Source organism: Folsomia candida, unplaced genomic scaffold (genome assembly GCF_002217175.1).
Source record: "Folsomia candida strain VU population unplaced genomic scaffold, ASM221717v1 Fcan01_Sc012, whole genome shotgun sequence".
Taxonomy (NCBI): Eukaryota; Metazoa; Arthropoda; class Collembola; order Entomobryomorpha; family Isotomidae; genus Folsomia; species Folsomia candida.
In genome coordinates, this window is record NW_019091204.1 from 4,182,642 (window position 1) to 4,200,735 (window position 18,094).

Sequence of the window (18,094 nt, forward strand, 5' to 3'; positions counted from 1 at the left end):
AATCGGAACATAATCATTTTCATAATCATATTTATAATCGTATCTAAAAATCAAATCTGTGCCCTGATTGGTGCCGCCAGAATAGCGAACAACCAATCAGAATGCAGGAATGTCACGCCAAATTTGACGGGACAGACCTTTCGAAATTATAATATAGCCGTAAGTTAGTCTCTTTAACCAAGAGTAGGAAGTACTTACACTCAAAACAAAACGGTGTCAATATATGACTAATGACTTAACCCCCTTGGTTACAATTGTGATTCCGAGTAGTAATGAATTTTTTCCGTCCGGTTATAATATTATAACTACCAAGGCGGTTAAGTCATATATTGACAGTGTTTATATTGCGGTGTTGATTTGACAAATTTTTGTTTTGAGTGTATCCTTACTAACAGAACTCATAAAAAGTTGTCAGCGTTGTTAAGTTTACTCTATTGAGGTCATACTTTGCTCAGATTGTTTGCCTCTTTAGCTGACTGTATATTTCCGACGTGCTTATTCATCAAGACTTGGTCACATACATGCTGCACACTAATAATGCTTAATGTGTTTTTCCTAGAATTGGCTAAAACATCTCCGTTTTATGATACCCAACTCGGAGCCGATTCTCCTCATAGTCCCTTGACGAACATGTATCCCCCTCCCTGGTTTAAACAGGTCGTAGTTGGCCTGACCTCATTCACCGACTGGACTGAGGGCAACAGTTCATCATTTTACTGCTACAAATTTATCCAATCCAGCTTTGGACTGGTTGATGACTAGGGCATGTAATCTCGATATTTCGAGATCTCGAAATACCGATATTTCGGTATTAAAATACCGAAATTATCGGTATTCAGATACCGAAATATCGATATTTCGATATTACAATACCGAAATTCAAATCTTGCAATTTATGAATTTATTTAATTAATATAACACTTTCGAATCAACGTAACCCCTTGGAATTCAAACTTTGGGGTGTAACCAGGTCAAAATTGAAACATTGGGGGTGTAACCAACTCAAGATTTAGAAATAATAATATCGAATTTTGACTTGGCCATACCTATACCTAAAGGGTGGAATTCAATATACGTTAGGCAATGCTTAGGCAAGAGAAATTTGCCTAAGCAAATTTTATTTGTATTCAATATTTGTTGCTTAGGCAAAATTCTAAGCAAGTGCTGAGCAAAAAATTTATGAATTTCTGTATTCAATATGCACAAATTCCTAAATTTTGTGCCTAAAGTTATTCCAGCTCGGAGGTGGAATAACGACTTGCGTAACTTTAATTTAGCTCAAAAAAATATTTATTTCTTTAGAAATGGCCATTCCATTATTTGTCCTGAACAATGAGCGCAATCGGGTTTATAAACAACGTCGACTCCTTGAAAGTCTCTCCGAATTTGAAATAAGGAAACATACTGGTTTGCCTTGGTGGGGAGCTCGAGAGCTTATTGAGTGGATTGAACCGGAAGTTGAACCACTGGCACGGAGAAACTACGCGACACCGGCGGAGACGAAAATTCTTACAACATTGGGTTTTTTTCGATCTGGGTCATTCCAATGGATGCTAGGAACTGTTTCCGGAACTTCCCAGCCTTCGTGCAGCCGAATAATTGCGGAGGTACGCTTAAAAAATGGTCTTTAATATGTTGCAGTTTGAACTTTCAAAATTTATTTCGAACACGGTCAGGTGTCATCTACTCTGCAGGGTCATGCAAATGAAATGATCAGATTCCCGGCAAGTGTGGATGAACGAAATATAGTGTCAAACGCATTTTATCAGGTCGCAGGTCTACCGAACGTGATTGGCATTGTTGACGGAAGCCACGTTCTTATAAAGGCTCCAACTGACCACGTCGGAGTTTACATTAACAGAAAACAGCGTCATTCCATTAACGTACAGATAATATGCAATCACCAGGATAAAATAACTGATATCGTAGCGAAATATCCTGGTAGCAACCATGATAGCTTCATTATGAGGAACAGTGCGATTTGCCATCGGTTTCAGCGAGGAGAATTCGGTAACAACGTTTTGATAGGTAAATTATATAACAAATACATTTAAAACAATTAATTAATTAAAAATTAAAGGTTGAAAATTAATTAAAAATTAAAATTAAAGGCGACAGTGGTTATTTTCGTGCACCATACTTGGCCATTCCGTTTTCGAGGATGATGGTTTTGAAATAGAATTCTGTAAAGGAAAGTGTAATTTTGCAATGAATTGTAATTACATACAACGTAAAACTTGAAATACAATTGCTCATATTAACAAAAACAACTGAACACGAAATTAATTGAATAGAAATTTGATGATTAATTCAAATGCAGCTGTTCACATCTGAAGAACGAACACATTGACCATCTGTTAATTGGACCACATAGTTCGGGAATTGGGACGATTCAAATTTCTTGCGCTTGAGTTTCAATTTTTCTTCCTCAATATTGTTTCGTTGTTGCATGAGATCACCAATACGCTTCAGTTCCTTAACTTGAGTTTCCAGTAAGGTAACTTGACGTGTTTGTAGCTGGTACAACGTGGTCTCGGGAAGCTTGCGTTTTGTGGGGCGAGGAGACTCATTTATTGACGGGTCTTCTTCACTTCGAGAAGATGGAGTGCATCGTGGGACGTGATTTCGGGCGGTAGTTGTCTTCATCGTAGGTTTGTCTGTAAAACGAGTCACAAACTTTAGTATACAACTAATCATGTCAGTCAGTTTTAAGCCTCACCACTGGAATCGAATCCTCCAAAAATTCCTTCGACTGATACCGTAGGGAGAGTCGACAAAATTTTTTCCTGTAGGTCGTCGAGTTGGGACAACGCACTTTCACCGCCACCGGTCTCATTCAGCTCTCGTTTATTTGCGGCCCCTTTAGCCTTGACCTCGCTCTTAAGCTGTTGGTACTTCTTCTTAATTTCAGACAGCTTTCTTCCGCCAGGAACCACACCCAATGCGTTGACCTTGAGAAGGACTCGCCCCCATGCTTCTGATTGAATTTCAGGAGTCATTTTCGTGGTGAATTGGCCAAAAAGTAACGAAAGATTTGCAACAATTTCATCAACTAGCACCTCCTTTTCCAGAGAAGTGAAATTTGGACTCCTTTTGGCACCTTCGGTCTCTAAAAAATTATCAATCACATTAATTAAGACAATTAATGTGACTTTAAATTTATAATTTAGCTTATGGAAAAGTGGTCACTTACTTGTGATATTACCCGTTAAAGTGGTCAACGCCATTTCGAAATGCAATGGAATGATCGAAAATGACCATAAAAACTTCAATAATTAGCCAGTCAAAATTATTGTAGGGAATGTGGTGTTGATGGTTTAACCGAGATGAAATAAGATGCAAGCAGCCGACCGTCATAATTTTTCATGATTTTTTTCAGTTCAGACGAGGTCACAGATTTTCGTTGCTTAGCCGTTGCTTAGAATTTGCGTAAGTTTAAGCATTCTTAAACTTACGCATGCCTAAGTCGACTGTATATTGAATACCAAATTTTGCTCAGCAAAAACCTTGCTGAGCATGTGCTTATCTACGCAAATGCTTATGATAGCGTATATTGAATTCCACCCAAAGCTTCTAAAATTAAATTTTGACTTGGGTACACCCTACAATTTTCCCAAATTGAATTTCGGATTGGTCACACCCCCAAAGTTCCAAAATTTATTCTCGGTTTGGTCACACCCCCAAAATTCCCAAAATCGAATTTTGAGTTCGTTACACCCCCAAAGTTCCCACAACTGAATTTTTGTACATCCCCAAGGTTCCCACAACTGAATTTTTGACTAGGTTACACCCCCAAAGTTCCCACAACTTAATTTTGACTTGGTTACCACCCCAAAGTTCCCACAACTGAATTTTCGATTAGGTTACACCCCCATAGTTCCCAAAATCGAATTCTGACTTCGTTACACCCCCTAAGTTCCCACAACTTAATTTTGACTTGGTTACACCCCCAAGTTCTCACAACTGAATTTTCGACTAGGTTACATCCCCAAAGTTCACAAAATCGAATTTTAACTTAGTTACACCCCCAAAGTTCCCCAAATCTAATTTTGACTTGGTTACACCCGCAAAGTTCCCACAACCGAATTTTGACTTGGTCGCACCCCCAAAGTTCCCACAACTGATTTTTCACCTGGTTAGACCCCCAAAGTTCTCACAACTTAATTTTTACTTGGTTACACCCTCAAAGCAGAAGCTTTAGGTAGAGCTATGGCCAAGTCAAAATTCGATATTATTATTTCTAGATGTTGAGTTGGTTACACCCCCAATGTTTCAAAAATTGATTTTGACCTGGTAACACCCCAAAGTTTGAATTCCAAGGGGTTACGTTGATTCGAAAGTGTTATATTAATTAAATAAATTCATAAATTGCAAAATGACAATTTCGGTATTGTAATATCGAAATATCGATATTTCGGTATTTGAATATTGAATACCGAAATACCGAAATACCGAAACCGATATCGAGATTACATGCCCTATTGATGACGCACCTAAAAACATCCTACCCGCGATTGATGGCGACGAGTGGGACTCAACCCTGAATGCAGTGTACTTCACAGCTGTGGATTCTGAGTTTAATTGGGAGGCAGATATAAATGTGATCGTCTTTATCTCCAATAATAAGTGGAAATGTGTCGGCGATGGAAATCCTATTCGAGGACCGGAATACAAATTGCCTGCACCCGACGGTGAAGCCACCAATGCACCATGCGAGCAAGGTCCTGTATCGAAAAACGTGCTTTATTCAACGTTGGAGAAACGTAAAATATTGCTGATTGGCCTCTTAACCCCGAAAATCTATCAAGAATATAAAATGTTTTTTAAAGATGCACCCCATCCAGAGAACTTTCACATGTTGGAAATCAATGGGACCAAAGGTGCAACGGACAAAAAAACGGCGGCGGGTATTAAGGATCAGATAATGCCGATAATTCTAGAACGCGCGTGCACTTGAAATACGATACGAGTTTGCGCTCATAATCGACTCGACACAAACTTTTATAGGTAACAAAACAATTTAAATTATTATTTGTCTACATGATTATTTATGTACATGCTTCCGGTATATGTATCTATATATGTTTGGAAGTTTATCTTATCACAAACTTCAAGCTACTGTGATAACAAAATAATCCCAACCTGGGGCTAATATCTATATACAATTTAACTATAGTTAAATTGTATATAGATATTAGCTAGGTATACCTAGCCAGGCACCGGGGTTTACGACTCACTCACGCGTAGACCATGTTGTTTAATTACTCAAGCCTTTTAAAAACAATCATTTCCATATTTTACAGAGAAATTTTCAAGAAAATGGTACAATCCCGAACCTGAGTCTTACTTTGATCAATCCATTCGAAAAATTACATTCATTGTTGACAAAATATTGAAGGAAGTCCCCACCGCTAAACTACATCTAACAACGTTTGGAGATTATCCCACCGTGCAAAACCACAATGAGAATTCCACTTACTGCTACCGGTATGAACTAACAATCTCAAATAAGGAAACCTTCCTCACCGCCGTTAAGAACGTGAACAGCACATACGGCGGAAGGGACAAGTACGAGTCCAGTTTGACTGCCCTACTCTACACTGCGACAGAGCCGAAGATCAAATGGTCCTCGAAGGACACGAAGAGCGTAGTGAAAATTATAGCTATAGCGTCGGACACCTTGTGGAAATCGTATAGCAACGAAACTATCGGTACAGGGCCCGAGTATGGGTACCCAGAAGGGCCAATCGGCGGGTATGGGAACTGCTTACATCGCCCCCCAATTACTAACGATGTCTTTAAAACGTTAGAAAAAGAACAGTTTTACTTGATTCCTATGATTTATGGCGACAATAGTAGACGGCTTTGGAATAACACTTTAATGAGTGTCATGCGAAATAAATATTTTATGGAAAACGAGCCGGTATCGGATCCTGCCTTTGACCGTGTTAGATGGGCGATTAATGGCTGGGCCAATGAGAGGTGCACGGACTGAGGTAAATAATCATAACATTATTAAGTTGCTTAGTTTATTGTGTGACATGTTATTTCCCAAACATCGTTAAATGGTTTTTGTAAATATGTACATACATATTAAATCAATTCAGCCACATATATTAACCTAACAATAACTAAATTCAATTACATATTTCAAAATGTTAATTATGGGAACTTCAACAAGTTAAGACTTTCTCGTTATATGTACGTAAGCATCAAGGCTGAATAATTTATATCAATTATCTCAGATGGCCATCGGAGATGTACATATGAATTTGTATCTTGACCACAACCCTTGGCGTTGGGTGTACCTATACTACAGATATTTCCATGCGATTCGAAATTATATACACTCTTAGCAACTTGGTAAAGAATTCTTAATAAGCGTCTTTACCGAGCTGTTGGTAATTACGCGTCCTACAAAAATTATACGGGGTTATTACCGTATCAATACCAAACGAGTAACTGGCCATCCACCGCAATGTTTTAAGTTATCTTTATAATTTTGGTAATAAATTCCTACGAGTCGGTAATTATATCCTACAAATTTAGATAACACTCTTTACCATAATTTTAGTAAAGCGCAGTACAAATTGGTACTAATGAGATCTACATTTTGGTGTAGTTTATTACCATGGAGGTAAGAATTTTAATACATTTGGTGATAATTGTGAGACGCTAAACAGTGGCGCATTTGTCAGTTTTAGTTTCCGCTCAGCTCAACTCAAGTCAACATGGCGAAATTAATCCATTCTGTCCAGAAGTTTTTATCAGTGAAAAAACTGATAAAAACTTCTGGGAATTATATAGAATTGTTGAAACAGGTAAGTATCAAATTATCATATGTATGTATGTAGGTGCCTTATCAAGATGGTGATCGAGCACCATCATAATAATAGGAAATAGTTAATAATACTATTATGCGTTTATTTTTTCAGTGAAACAAAAATTTAAGTTGGAAATCGGAGCAGATTGCAACTTCGTGTAAATATGTATACATGTGTGTGTATGTCATTCCATAGTTTGCATTATACTTAAATTTTATAATTATGTATGTTTCAAAACTATTTTACAATAAATATAATTTTTGATTGAAAGATTATTGTAAACAAAAGCAAAAAATCTATTCTATTCGGTGGAAATCTGCACAACATTTGGTAATAATGGGGTATGCATATGAAAAGCATTAATACCGGTATGAATAGCACACCGTGTACAAAGTGGTATGCTTTATTACCAGGCGGTAGACATTTTACTACATATTGTAGTACATCTGTCATACATCATGGTATTAATTTTATCCCAAAAAGTGTTCTTTATTACCACTTCGGGTTCAATCAATTTCTTTACCGGCTGGTGGTTATTATTACCGTTTCTGCAGAGTCATATACGTGTGCATTTTGGTAATGATTTGGTAATGATTTTATTTAGAGTGTAGGTCTTGATGAGAGCTTGAAAATGACACCCCACTTGATGGGGTAACGCGATAAAATAATCCGTGACCACACCCAGGCCCTAAACTAGGGGTGGGCAAGCAGGGCAATTGCCCGGGGCGCCAGAATTTGAGGGAGCGCCGGCAGGCGCACCTCTAAGCAATAGATATAATTGATAATTTGAGTGATAGCCGAAAGTAAGGACTTGGTTATTAAAACGTTGAATATAAATAAACCGTAGTAACGTTAGAAGTAGCTCACCCTGTCAAAATTATTTATATAGAACTTTGCACTGAAGCTTCGGTGAAAAGTGCTATACTAGTGCACCTTCGCGAAGGTGCACAATGAGCCGACAAAATAGATCATAATTATTATATATTCTTGCACCTATGGTGCAATATAAACGGAGAAATGTAGCAAATGCTCAAATTAGTTGGACCACTTGTGCAACATTAGCGTCACTCCGGCTACATAATTTTGAAAATTTTATGTCAAAATTGTATGATTATTTCTCCCGGATATTCTGCACTATTAGTGCGTTTTGCATCCAGTAGGCCCTATCATTTCGCATCATTTTGGGTTCTCAATTGTTAGATACCAATGGTGCTATTAACTTATTAAAGAATGGACTTGATCTATTTTTATTATATTCATTAGTTATTCTGCACTTTTGGTGCATCTTGCATCGATTCCCCCAATTGTTTCACACCATTTTGGGTAACCGATTGTTCGATACTAACGGTGCTACCTATTCCGAAATTGTAGTCATTTCTTGATCAATTTGCACAATTAATTCGCACCATTTGCGCCACGGCTTGTTCGATACCAATGGTGCTCCTCAGACCGGTAATAATGGAGCAGGGACTTATTAATTCGCATCAATTGATGCAAAAAACTCGTCAACAGACAGACGGACGGACGGACAAGAGGAATTCAATAGCTCTCATGCTACGCAGGGTGAGCTAATTATGCAGCATAACAATTGTGCAGTATTGTATTGTATCGTATGCTTCATTTCACCAGTCTTTTAGACCATCCGGCGGCCGGATGGCCGGATTCCGGCCCATAGAGTATAGGAAAATTTTTCATCATTTAACATTAATTGTGGAGTATGATTTGGAAAAATTAATGAATTCAAAAGATGTGCAATGATTAACCCTTTAACTCATAGCCAAGACAATTGTCGTTTAAAAAAAAGGTTAAATTCGGGAGTAAGATAAAAGTCGTCATAGAAAATCGTGGTCATGGCGCGGAAAGAAGACAATTGTCGTTTGTTGGAGGTAATTGATTTACACCATTTTTCATCCACAACCTAAGATTTGTTGCACTTTTGAGGGATTTCTCCTATGCCAACAGAATGCTAAATTTGAAAACTTTTTTACTAAAAATTTGGATATTTCCAAATCTAATGCAATGTTAAGTTTTTGATTTTTCAGTTTTTTTAAGTTTTCTAAAACCTCCTAAATTCCTCCCACAACCATGACCACAACATATGTACTAATAGCGTACCCCAATTAATGCATTTTTGTAGGTGAAGAAATTCGTTAAAGGCGTATTGAATCATAATTTAATACTACATCCGACCATAATTAATATTTTCTTCTAAATATGTACTTCATCAGTGTAAAGTACTTCGTTGTTCGTAATACAGATTATTACTCGATTTTTCCATCAGTATTGTGAATGCTTGAAGTAAACGAAACAAATTTGATTTGAATTTCAGCCAGCCTCCAATGTTAATCAAGTGGGCACGTGATTTTGGCGCGTAGAAATTCTGACCCGTTTACTTCGAATCGAAGTCTTCGATGCACCGCAATAATAATACACTTTAGAATCAATTTAAAATCTAAAATTAAAAAAAAGTATATAAACGTTTCGATTTTTATTTGGTCTATGTCAAATACATTAGAAGCTTCTGTGCCGTATCTCGCACATGAAAAAGTGCAACCTTAACGCATTTGAGAGAGTGTAGTAAATTTAGCATTCTCCCAGAGACACGCAGGTCCACTAGATGAGCGATTTACTGTCAACTCAACTATTTCATAGTTTGCTTGTGTTTGCAATGAATTTTTAAATGTACATTTTGGAGCTAAGGAACATTCGCGAGCGGCTTGGGGCGCCTTAGGAAGTTTGCCCACCCTCGTAGGCAGCCGTGTTTAGGCACTGACCACACCCCCAAAAGGGATTGGGTTTACATAGAAGTTGCAAAATTTACACACTTTGGAACTTCATACGTCGTTTCCCAGACGCAGAATTCGAAGAAAATGAACTGATCGAGAATTATAGGTTTTGACAAGCAAATAACCTAGTCCGGACCACTGTGGATTAACATGAAGTAAAAAATTTGAGAAATATGGATATATATATTTATTATATTAAATATATGTATTAAACATTCTGTAGTTTCCAAATAAATAACAAAGCTTTCTAGATACAATTAAAATTATTTATTTCAAAATGTATGTCAATTAGATACATCGTTTACAAGTTCAGACTTTCTCCTGTTACAAATTAATAGGACCAACAAACTTTAATACTTTGTATGTTCTCTGTTAAAATAAATCAACAAAAACATATTCACGTCTACCTTTGTAACGGAGGATTGGCAATGTTCCAAAATTGTTTCAACACATTTTCCCCCAAATACGAAATGTTATTAAATTGCCTAAAATTTGTGATGTTTTTGGCCTAGTTTGTAGCTTTGTAAACTTACACAAAATTGCATAAAACACGTTAACGATTTAAATCAGACAGTTTTAAGACAATTTGCAGCATTGCAAAAATTATTGTAACCACGACATTTTGCAAATTTTGTGAAGTTACAAAGCTTTACGTGAATAGTCGGAGTTAGCCTAGGAAAATCAGTTTTACTAAATTCGCTACAATAATAAGAACTAAACCGTTTGCGAAATTGTTATATCTATACATAAGTTAAAAATTAATACAAATCACTTCACGCAGACTTTCGCAGAACTTCGCAAATTTCTAAACTTTTACAAATTGTTGTTACATAATTCATAATTTTGTAAACTCTACAAACCTAACAAGCTGCAAACCTTTGCCTTAAATAAGTGATTTTCATAATAAATTATAATAATATGTATCAAGCAAAAAAATCTATACATATCATATTTGTCACGCCAATTTTTGTAACTTTGCAAATTTCCAAACTTTTACAAGTTCTTGCTCCTTCACAATTTTGTAAACTACACAAATCTAACAAAGTTACAAAGCTCCAGGCTTAATCATTCATCACGAATATAGGAAAACAGTTTCAAACTTAACAAAGAAAAAGTAACACTGCCAAACATTAGTTGATATCACTTCACGCCAACTTTGCAACTTTCCACATTTTCAGACTTTTACAAATATCCAATCCAGCCATCATAATTTTGTAAACTCTACAAACCCAAGAAAGTTACAAAGCTTTGCGCTAAGTCGAGTTTACGAAAACATATAAATAAGGAGCTAAGGAAATCTTAGAGTTGTACAGTATAGGCAGAAAGTCATTATATCCTCATACTTTTTGTACATAAAGCCTCATATTTTTTGACAAGCTTGAGAGGATGAACTGCAATTTTGCACAATTACTTACTATGATGCAAGGTTTCCGGAACCATACTTTGGATAACGGCGTGGGACAAACAACGACACGGTTAAATTATATCCAAAATTCCGACAGGAAAAAAGTCTTTATACCCTGATTAAAATTTCATAAAATATTTCTTCAAAGTCTTCTGTGTTAAATAACAGTCAAATTAGCATCTGGGATGTCGATCTCGATCCTTTAGGAAGGCAAAGACACAACTTTGAATCTACCCAAGAAATCAGCTGGTGAAAGAATTGTCAAAATTCTCCAATTCAAGCTATTTGGCGTCGACCAGTTTTTGAAGTTTGATGGCGTGTGCTGAGAAATTTTTGACTTCACCATTGACCAGAGATGTGCATTAACATGCTGTCCGATGATTATGGATGGCAGTTCAACCATTCAATGTCCTTTGTTGTAAACCAAATCTTCAATAATTTTGATGTGTGCTTAGAATCGCCTTACCATACGAAAATATAATTATTCTCCGGCGGTTATTTGTTCCTGTCACCATCAAATTCCAACCCAGAACGTCGCAGTAGTAGTTGGAGTACATTATTACTTCGATTGTATTAAAGTTTCGGACGCCCTTCCAAAACGTAACGCCCAAACAATTCGATTTCCACCCCCATCCTTGATGCTTAGCATACGGTAGTTGGTTTTGTCAGCGTCTATTTGCTGAATCCATATTCCACTGGTCCCAATTTGAACCAAACAGGTTGATGTTGACGTCGGCGAACAATATCAGGAGTTTCTAACGTCTAGCCGTTCAATTATCTTGATTTTTAGCCCACTTAGAGCTGTCTACAATATAGGCCTCGCGGAGAAATAGAATTCTCCATGTTGCTAGCTATTCAAATCCATCTTAAGCGATCCTATTCTTTATAATTCGCACAGAAACTCGAAGATCGTATTCCTCCCTCGTTTCCAAGTTGATTTTTGGTAAAGATTACCGTGAAGTCTTTGGCTTTTGGAGCAGTTACTGTGATCAGTCCAAAGGGGTGAGATCTATGTCCATGAAAAAGCTGTTCAATTCTATACCATCTCAAATTTTTTGCAGTTCTGGACTATGCTGGCAACTTTACCAATCATAATCGGGTAGTTAATCGGAAATTCTTGGGTGTCGAAACGTTTTATCATCAAAATTTACGACATTTTTCCCCAGGACGGGGCTAAGGTGTTTTTGAGTGATTATGAGCTTATATTAGTATCAGACAACTAGTGCAGCATTAGACAAATGTTATTTTTCAATTAATGATGACTCATTTGGTGCGTGATGAACGATTTAAGGGGATGTTTTCAAAAATTACATTAACAGTACCAAAAAGTCAAAGGGCGTAAAGACTTTTTTCCTGTCGGAATTTTGGATATAATTTGACCGTGTCGTTGCTTGTGCCACACCGTTATCCTAAGTCTGGTTCCGGAAACCTTGAATCATGGTAAGTAATTGTGCAAAATTGCAGTTCATCCTCTCAAGCTTGTCAAAAAATATGAGGCTTTATGTACAAAAGGTATGAGGGTATAGTGACTTTCTGCCGATACTGTAGATGCAAAATATATCGACATTTATAAGTCTACTAAAATATTCGTATTTGTTGTTATCTGCAACCCGAATCTAGAGTTTGAAATTCGGAAAACGAAACAAATAAAAATATTGATGAAATCCGTTTAAAATTTCAAAAACTAAATTGTTTATGAATTTTGGTGACTGACTCACCTCGTGTAAGACAAAGATTGTGTATGTAGGTAGAAACCCAAAAATGATTTTTTTAGTTGTTGAAACACTCGTGCTGCTTACATTTAGTTTTCATTGTTGATTTAAACAAATTTATAAACAATTTGAACTTCAAATTTGAATGCTTTATATGAATGCAGTAAACTCGACACATTTGTGAACACTGAACGGACATATGTATGCAAGTAGTCCAGCGCAATGAGAACATATTTCTGTACATTTGCATGCTTACTCAACATGCAAAAATTTTGCAAATCGAGTTATATCGAATTAATTCCTTGGACTAGTGCAAACGACGGATCGTTTGACGGAAGCACAATGTAAGTAAATCATTCCTTAAAAAATGTGAAAATATATTTGCCCATACATACATTATTTTTATCAATACACTCGTTCTATTTTTACAAATGTCATGGACATGTACATAGTTGTTGGTAATTGAACTCTAAATAAGACTTGTGCTAAATTTACCCAAGGGTGAGTAAAAAAAGAGCGTGACACAACAATTGGGTAAAATTTACATAACGGTGGGACATATCTCATCCAATGGGTCACGAGGGGTTTATAAGTAGGGAAATCAAAATTGGTTTTTCCGATTTCGTTAAAGATGTTAAAAATTGGTTTTCAATTTAAGGAGTAGAAGGTCACAACTTGTCGGCGCCCGATTTTGCTCTCCTTTGGATATGTTGTAGTACTATATGACTGTAGAAAAAGGAAGCTAAGAGCCCGCATGGCGGGCTTTGGAGACTAGTTATATTTATAAAGTCGTTCCGTAATAAGCTGGGTGCATTTGCCACCTGTCTTAAAGCTTGATTTGTCTCTTTTTCATTCAGCCAATCGCCGCCGTCGAGGGTACGAAGTAAGCTCGCAGAACACATTGATCGTAATGCTGTTCCCGCTCAACTGCCGGAGGGCTTCCGAAGCAGGGCAAACCCACCGAATTATCAACCAATTTACGGTAAGATTTTTTATGTTGAGGTCAAGTAAGACGCAAATATTTATTTTTGGCTAGCCAGTTTCTCGCATATACTTACATACTGTGCATACAACATTAAGGGGAACACGCCGGATATGGATGACCCATTAACCAAAGAACGGGCTCTCTATTGAAATCGTTTAACACAACTCATGTGCTAAAACTATTTGTAGTCAAAAGAATTGCAGAACTGCAGATTAAAAAACAACACTAAATTTGATAGCAAATTGGTCAACGGGACTAACAACGAGGTTATGCCAGCAGTTTCGCTCCGATTTTGATGGCACAACAATAGTTATGTAGATATAGCCTGAGATAAAGAATTGGCTAGACACGTGTTTTAGGATTTTTTCTAATGCTTAGATTAAAGCAAATTATTTATGATTGGATCGGTACGTGAAAGTTCGCTTTTTCACGCTCACGACAATAAATTCGCAAAAAACAAAATTCTTGCGTTATCGCGATTTGCATCATAATTTGATTTAAACTGACCATAATGAAAAATCCTGAAACAATATTTACTTATTTATTTATGTTAGAAATGTATGTTCAAAATTACTGGCATTGATCAAACGTAGATAACTTATCCACTTGGAATCAAAATTCATAATTTAAGAATTTAGTTAGTCACACTAAAAACTTATCGGGACTCTTTTTGATAACTTGACTTTTTCCAGGTATTGCAAAAGAGATGGAGCCAATATGTAGACCGTACCGGAATATCAACGTAGTATTCGTTGCGGACGGAAAGTATCCGTTTTACATCCTGCCAGATGAAGATCCTGGTGAGTTGTGTGCAAACTTAGCCCTACACAAGTCACAAATTTAAAAGGCTTAATATATTGGAATGAGCTTCGCACCGTAAAATATGTGTAAAAACAGAGTTTGCGACCAATCACCAATTTCCTTTTCGAAATGCTACCCATAACCTACTAATGTGGTAATGAGTATAATTTCTCTGATAATCCTTTTCAGACGAACCGAAATCTGCTAAAACGTCGCCATTTTTTAAAACCCTGCGTGAAAGCCTACTCATAGAGCATTTACAAAGCATTTACGAATTTCCATGGAGTAATCAGATCAAGGTTGGCCTAACCTCATTTACCGACTGGAGTGAGCCACAAACCCCGTCTTTTTATTGTTACGACTTCATCAACAGTGACATGGGATTTGATGGCAGCATTCCTAGCAACTTCTTGCCAGAGAAGGATACGGACGGATGGGATTCTGCCCTAACTGCTGTCCACCATACCGCAACGGAGCATATGCTTTCTTGGAAGGCGGACTTAAACATGATCGTTTTAATCTCCAACAATAACTGGAAATGGTCCGGCGACAATAATCCTGTGCAAGGACCGGAATACAAACTACCGCCGCCGGACTACAAACACCCACAAAATCCCTGTGAACAAGGTCCCGTATCTAAAACGGTACTTTACTCGACGTTGAAAAACCGAAAAATCATGTTGATTGGTCTTTTAACCCCAAATATCTATGAGGAATACAAATCATTTTTCAACGATGCCCCAAACCCGGAGAACTATATAATGTTGAAAATTAATGGGGCAGACGAAGAAACCGCCGAAGGGATTAAGGGCATGATTAGGTCAATAATTCGAGAACGCGTGTGCAAGTGTCAAGTCCGGTACGAGTTCGCCCTAATGATTGACTCCACTCAAACATTCATTGGTAAGCGGGCAGATTAAATTGTACATTAAATCAGAGGTCGACGCCGACAAGTTTTCGGCGACGGCGGCGCCAGCTTTTGGTGACTTTTCGGCGGCGGCGCGGCGCGGCGTCGCAATGTTGAAGGTATAGGAAATCAAATTTTTCGGCGGCGGCGGCGCGTAAAATAGTACCGGCGGCGGCGGCGCGTAAAATAGTACCGGCGGCGGCGGCGCGTAAAATAGTACCGGCGGCGGCGGCGCGTAAAATAGTACCGGCGGCGTCGGCGGCGTATGGTCAGCGGCGTCGACCTCTGCATTAAATATACAGTGGGTTCTCAAAAGTATTGATGGTCCATCTTGCGTTCGTTAGCATCGAAGAGATGGATGCCAATGGATGACAATAGACTAGTTATCCTCGCCTTTTTACAGCCATACTTAAGGGCTGCATTCAAAATACTTCAATCAAAATTTGAGGTTCGGGGAAATTGAGACAAAGCTGCTAAACCTTCATAAAAAATCTTCGCAAAAGTATTGTTGCTCGCTTATTTTTTATATCCGAATGCCACACATTATTATTCTTCAAACTATAGTTTAGGTCAGCCGGAGTCTTAAAAACATCCAAATAGTTTTCTCTTTAAATATAAAGTAGCGCTTTTGAGAAGTTTTAAGGTGATAGCTCCAAAAGGAGCCGGTTCCCGAACGTTCTAAATATCAAACCTTTTTATTTAAAGTGTGTATGATTTTTTCCAATATGAAAAGCATAACAAATTGCCTGGATTCCTACCACAGTCGGTGTGTTCGCCAAAAAGTGCGAATTTCTTGTGTAACGTGATCCTGAATAATATGCACATAAAATTTACAAAGTAACACCCCATAGACCTTGGGAGCCTATTGTGGGACATGCATAAATATTTACAGAATATTTAACTATGCATAAATTTGTAATTGCAGAGAAATATCGCAAGCGAAACACCTCGTCCTTCCTGGATCTATCCATAAACCAGACTAATTTTATAGTAGACCTGATACGGAAGGAAGATTCCAATGCTAAATTGCATCTGACCACGTTCGGAGATTATCCAACGGCTGAGAACCACAATTAAAATGCCACTTACTGCTACCGCTATGAATTATCGACCTCAAGTAAGGACACGTTTCTCACTGCGGTCAGGAACGTGGACAGCACGTACGGCGGAAGAGACCAAAACGAGTCCAGCTTGACAGCTCTACTCTACACGGCGACTGAGCCCAAGATCAATTGGTCTTCGAAAGACACGAGGCACGTCGTGAAAATCATTGCAGTCGCATCGGACACATTTTGGAAGTCGTACAACTATTGGGACAAACCTGTCGACGCGGGGCCTGAGTATGGGTACCCTAGGGGGCCGGTTGGGGAGTATGGGGATTGCTCGCATCGCCCTCCAGTTGTTTCTGATGTGTTCAAAACTTTGAATAATAATAATTTTTATTTGATTTCTATAATTTACGGGAAAGACATACGAAACCTTTGGAACAACACTTTACAGAGTGAAATGAGGAACAAATTCGTTATGGAAGCAGAATCAGCATTTATGAATTTCGACCAAGTCCGCAATCGAATTCATACATGGGCTAATGAGAGATGTGAAGGTTAATTCATTGCAATATGAGCAGCAACATTTGTGTACTATGTTGGGTCCGTGTATTTGTTTAAAAGTAAGTCATTGTTCACTACCAATTAAATTGATCGAAGACAGAAAACTTAAATGCAAATGAGAGATAATCACAAAATAATGCATTTTGAAATGTCAAAATTACATATCGTAAACTCGACCTATATAAATATTGACGAGTTCAAACTTCCTCGTTTTGAGAGTTATGTAATTGGGCCAACAAAATTTAATAGGTTACATAATAATACTGATTTTGTATGTGTATGTGTTATGTAAAAATAAATCTACAAATATGTTCACATCGAGTTCTGTACCTCAAGATTAACAACTTTAAAAACTTGTTGAAACACATTTTCCCCTACGAAATTTTATTCATTGGTATAAATTGCGTACATACTGTGTTTTTAATCGAGTTAGAATTTATTCCATACTACCTTTACGTTGTTAATTAGAAAAACATTTTTAAATATAACATTTTTTGTTTCAAATATATTCAAATTTAGGAGAAATACGCTCTACGTCACGTCGCATATTTGTCGTTTTAAACAAGACACAAACTGAAGTGTCTTGTCCTGCATGCATACAAACTGAGTATGGTTCTGTTTTGTTTGTGTTTGTTCAAACAAGACAAGTCGATGCGGCATTAACAAAATCTTGCATTGTTAACAAACTTTGGAATTGCTAACAAAGTTGTGTATTACTTTCAAAATTCCGGATATGCGAAGCTCTGGTAATGAGGTCACGCTGGCTAATATTGGCAACACAGGAGTTTTTCCCTACCCGTCCCTTGTTAGCCAGCATGATATATTTAATGGAAATTTTATAAGTAACAGGTTATCTAACCAATCCGTTGTAATATTACAAGGTAATACTCGAGATTTGAATTTTGCGATGAGATATTTTATAAATCGGACCTCTAAGTTAACAACAGTGGCTAAATACTAACCGAAAAATTGATACCCCAAATTTGCAAGAAAGATACCAAATTAAAGCTACAGGCGAATTCGTCAAATATGTATACAACTATTACGTATAATTGAATAATACG

At 37.3% G+C, this 18,094-nt stretch overlaps 1 protein-coding gene and 1 long non-coding RNA gene across 2 annotated transcripts; one reads left to right on the forward strand and one right to left on the reverse strand.

The window, feature by feature from the left end:
• Nucleotides 1–2,310: 2,310 nt before the first annotated feature.
• LOC110855242 lies at nucleotides 2,311–2,999 on the reverse strand. Its single transcript, XM_035855928.1, has 2 exons — nucleotides 2,720–2,999; nucleotides 2,311–2,657 (listed from the first exon to the last, which is right to left on the reverse strand). Exons 1-2 carry the CDS (start codon nucleotides 2,997–2,999, stop codon nucleotides 2,311–2,313), a joined length of 627 nt encoding a protein of 208 aa, XP_035711821.1.
• Nucleotides 3,000–6,599: 3,600 nt separating this feature from the next.
• Nucleotides 6,600–7,046, forward strand: LOC118437254. Its single transcript, XR_004835979.1, has 3 exons — nucleotides 6,600–6,637; nucleotides 6,699–6,821; nucleotides 6,936–7,046. It is a non-coding gene; the product is annotated as an uncharacterized LOC118437254 (long non-coding RNA).
• Nucleotides 7,047–18,094: the final 11,048 nt, after the last annotated feature.